The following is a 4,527-nucleotide window of genomic DNA, read 5'->3' as shown; positions in this document are numbered from 1 at the left end:
TATACTTAAACTTCTCTTGAGCACTGATACTTCTTTGAAATGAGCAGTCAAAACTCTTCAAGGCATCTTTACAAAAGAGAAGTAAAGATCAAAGTCAAGCTGCGAAGATATTAATTAAAATATATGATGCTACTTACCCCCCAAAATTAAAGGGCTCACAATGCAATCAATCCTGTTAGGATTAGCATGAGCTTATAGCCAATTTTGTGTCAGATTTGGATGCTAAAATTAAAAGAAGTAATTTATTGTTGTTATCAAAAATGAAAAATCGTGTTTGAAAATAATTAGCACTCTGTGTCCTTATTCTTCATTCTTTGGCTTCCACAGACCCATAGTAATGAGAATGAAATAGTAAAGATATGAAATATTGAAGATATCATTCATTACTGGTCAATAGAATGTAACTGGTCTCTTGTCTCGTTGTTCATGATGAAAAAAGACCAAACAAATAGGAACTAGTCAAATAAGGCAAGAACATATGAAGATTTTCTTTTAATGGAACTCAAATAGAAATCCTCTGTGGTTATTTCTTCGTATTATAGTTCTTGAAAAGCACTCTATTTATTCTGAAAACAATTCTTCTTCTGAACTAGGAGAGCCTCTCACGTGACTTTTATTCCTGGGCATCTCTGGTTCCTTCAAGCTCAGGCAGAATTTCAGAAAGGGAAAAGAAGATGTGCAGACATGCTGCTCTCCCAACATCAGTGATCACTTCAAACATTTGAACTCACTGGGTGTTTATACCTGAATGCTTTCTGACCTATGATTTGAACACTCAGGTCAGAGAAGGATAGACAAGGCAGGCTGGGAAGTTGCCCAGTGTATTTTCTGTTCGTGTGACTCTGTCTGTGTCATGGCATTAAAGATGAATGCCCATAATGTAAGTCAGATTTTCCGTTTCATGAATGTATTCAGGCTGAAGTCAGGAAGGCACTTTGCTTCTCACTTTTTTATTCTCCTTCTTCTTCTACATTCACCATGCCTGGCTTTCCAGACACTGTCAATAACAAATCAGAACTCTATAATTTTTGAAACCACAGCAAAAGAAATTATTTAGTACAAAGGATTTTTTAATTTTTTTATAAAAACATCAATCTTTTATTTTTTATTTTTTCAGAAACATAGCACACGTTTCATTTTCACGGACAGATTTATTTACTCATATAAAATACTGCTTAGTGGGTTATAGAATCAAAAATTATATTTGTTATATCATCTATATTTTAAATAGAAAGGGCTAAATTTTAAAAACAGTATATAGTTATAAATGCATAATTATATATAGTTATATAATATAAACTAGAAAACTAAGACACACGCCCCAAAAATAAATAAATACTTAAGTTCAATAAAAGACTTCAGCAGAGGAATATAAAGAGAACCTACAGAATGAGAAAAAAATTTGGACGACGACATCTGGCAATGAACTTGATGTGTAGCTAGATTAGAGATAAAACGTGCGCTAGTGGCTATCGGCTGGCTGGGCCACCAAAAAGGGGTTGCAGCAAAGTCAGGCACCAATCATACCCCAGGGGAAAACACCTAGGCGCCAGCGTTGTGACATCACACAGGTGCACCTGAACTCAGTCAATAAGGACGGCCAGTACCCTCAACCACGCCCCCTCCAGTAATGGAGGCGGAGGACAAAGGCAGGGCCCAGGCTTTGCGCCCTCTCTTGGCCCCTTTGGGTTTCCTGCTCTTGGTTCTGCCCAATTAGTTGTGTCCTGTTGTTCCAGTGTTCTTTTCAGGTGGTTCTTTGGCTCCCTGAAGTGGCCATCTTCAGTTGTGAGCTCTCAAACACTTCTGGCCCGGCTTTATACGCTTTCCAGGAATAGTGTGTACATTCTGAGAGCGCAATACCAGAAACTTCCCTTTCCACCGTAAAAGTTACTTGCATTTACAAAGGTGCTTCTGCCGTGTGAATTCTTCCAACGTTGAGAAGCAGACCCGAAGTAAACTACCTCAGAGGTAAGCCTAACAAATTGATCTCTAAAATGTATAGAAAAATTCAACAACAGCAAAAACAGACATGAACAGACACTTCTCCAAAGAAGATATTCCAGTGCTAGAAATGCATGAAGATGATAGCTCATTAAGGAGATTCAAATCAGAACTACAGTGAGGTACCTACCGCCTCCCCCGGCACAGTGGCAGTCAGCTTGGATACCCACCGGATAGGGCATTAGTACTCTGAGCTGCCAAAGTGAGTCTGAATCAACTTAATGGCAATGAGTTTTATTTAGTTCTTGGAATTTTGTCTGATAGACATGACTTAGTTTACTATCACACTTCCATGGATGCGGCTCTGAAAGAGATCAGGAAGCTGACACATAGAACCAAATCTATATTCTCAGATGAGAACAATCAATTACTGTTATTTAAAATGCCCTTTTGTTTCTTTCTGCAGCCCTGGTGGCACTGTGAGAGAAGCATTGGGCCACAAGGTGGGAAGTGCAAATCCATCAGTCACCCATTTGAGAAAGACGCCGCTATTTGCTCCTGTAAAGTATCACAGCCTCAGAAAATCTATATAGGATTGCTATGAGTTGGAATCCACTCGATGGAAGTGGGTGTAGGCAGTGGATTTTTTTCATTTAAAGTACCTAGACCAAACCACATAGTCACTGCCATTGAGTCAATCCTGATTCACAGTGATCCTATAGGGCAGCACAGAACTGCCCTGTGGGTTTCCAAGGCTGTAAATCTTCACCAAAGTAGAAAGCCACATCTTCTCTTATGGAGCTGCTGGGGATTTGAACTGCTGACCTTGGGGTTAGCAGCCCTACTCCTGACCCCGTGGCCAATCAGGGCTCTTTTTTAAAGATGTGTGTGTACTCCCCTAAAAGCATGAGGGGTGCCTACATGTATAACTTTTAGAAAGACAGACAACCTGACCAGTAATAATATGGAAAAAAATTGAACGTTAAACTGACTATTCAAAGTCTCATCATTCACTTTTGCAACCCCAGAAAAAAAAATTTTTGATAATTGTTCTTGCTGCTCTTTCTCTAATTCTGCCTATTTTTTTGTTCCTCTGATTCTATTTTTGTCAAAGGCAGAGAGAACTCTGGAGAAAGCAGCTTGTGTTCTGAACTGTCTCAAAGCAGCAGTCCTAGTTCATTTTCTCTCACATGTTTGTTGGTGAGAATTTGTCACAGGTACAATCTGCATAGAGACTGTGAACTATAGAGACACTCTAAGACTACTGATGCTCTGTTGCTGCATAAAAAATGGGTAGTCCAAGAATAATGGCTTACACCCTTTATGTAGTGAAACTGCCTAGTTCTGAGGGAAGAGTACAGCCAGGAGGAATCACTGTTGACTTCAATGACTAGGTCCAGGGCCTCTGCTGAGATGGCTTGAATGACTTGGCATTAAATGGGTAGAAGTTAACAGAGTCGCTCTTTGCTCTAGCTCTTTCCCACATCCCTAGCTTCTCAATGTGGTTGACATATGCCTCTTCAACAGGGAAATCTCAGCATATTTTTTATATGATAACACAGAGACCAACAGACCAAGGTAGAAGTTTCTAGTGTTTTGTTTTCCTCTTTAATATAGGCCCAGAAATGGCATTAACATTACCTCTCCCATCCTGTGTTAGCACACTGACATGACTTTCCTGCTTAAGGTGAATAGAAAATAGGCCCCACTTGACTCCCTGAGTGGCCTAAATGGTGTGCATGCTCTAAGTGGAAGGTCAAAGGTTTGAATCCACTGTGAAGTGCCTTGGAAGAAAGGCTTGGCAATTGACTTCAAAAGAACCAGCCATTGAAATCCTATGGAGGATGATGCTGATCTAACACACACAGAATCAGTACACCTTGGAGTCAGCTAAACAACCAGTGGTTTTTTTTCTCAGTGAGAAGAGGACATGGACTTTGTGGACATTCTTAATCCAGGCAGTCCCACCACCTGCCTCAAATAGTTTACATTGGCCCCTCAAATAAAATTCACTAATTTATCCTGCTAGTATTCCTAAAATTTCAGCACATTATAGCAACAGTTCAAGGTCTAGCTCTTTTCATCATGTCAAGGTGCAAAAGAGTTTCCTGCATATAATTCCTAAAGTATGGTTCCTTTAAGAGCTGAAGGACTTTTAGCTACTAAAACATCATGTTGTTTCTTCATCAAAAATTAAACACACAATGGTAAAATAGACAAACCTTAACTGTAATAGATGATACCATTCATAAAGAAGTCATAGAACAGTCATAAAGAGACTGTCTTAAATCTAGTCAGACATTGGGCCTCCACTCAAGTACTCCCTCAATGCAAGAATACTTTGTTCTATTAAACTCTGATTCTATGATGTTCACCTTCCCAACATGATCACTGAAGACAAATGGGTGCATAAACAAATGTGGTGAGGAAAGCTGATGGTGCCTGGCTATCAAAAGATATAGCATCTGGGGTCTTGAAGGCTTGAAGGTAAACAAGAGGCCAACAACGTGAAAAGCAACAAAGCCCACATGGAAGGAGCACACCAGCATCCGTGAACATCAGGTGCCAAAGGGATCAGTTATCAGG

The 4,527-nt window shown here is 39.8% G+C and overlaps 1 protein-coding gene across 1 annotated transcript in view; it reads left to right on the top strand.

The window, feature by feature from the left end:
• Positions 1 to 1,835, top strand: part of LOC101647189 (olfactory receptor 12D3) — a 27,816-nt gene extending 25,981 nt beyond the window's left edge. The window contains 1 exon segment of the mRNA XM_013008488.1: positions 1,749 to 1,835. Within this exon segment, the coding sequence (XP_012863942.1) occupies positions 1,749 to 1,835 (87 nt within the window).
• Positions 1,836 to 4,527: the final 2,692 nt, after the last annotated feature.

Source organism: Echinops telfairi, unplaced genomic scaffold (genome assembly GCF_000313985.2).
Source record: "Echinops telfairi isolate 266 unplaced genomic scaffold, ASM31398v2 ScPeMD7_7453;HRSCAF=8491, whole genome shotgun sequence".
NCBI classification, from domain to species: Eukaryota; Metazoa; Chordata; class Mammalia; order Afrosoricida; family Tenrecidae; genus Echinops; species Echinops telfairi.
The sequence above is the reverse complement of the archived record's forward strand: the minus strand, read 5'-3'. Positions and strand labels throughout refer to the sequence as shown.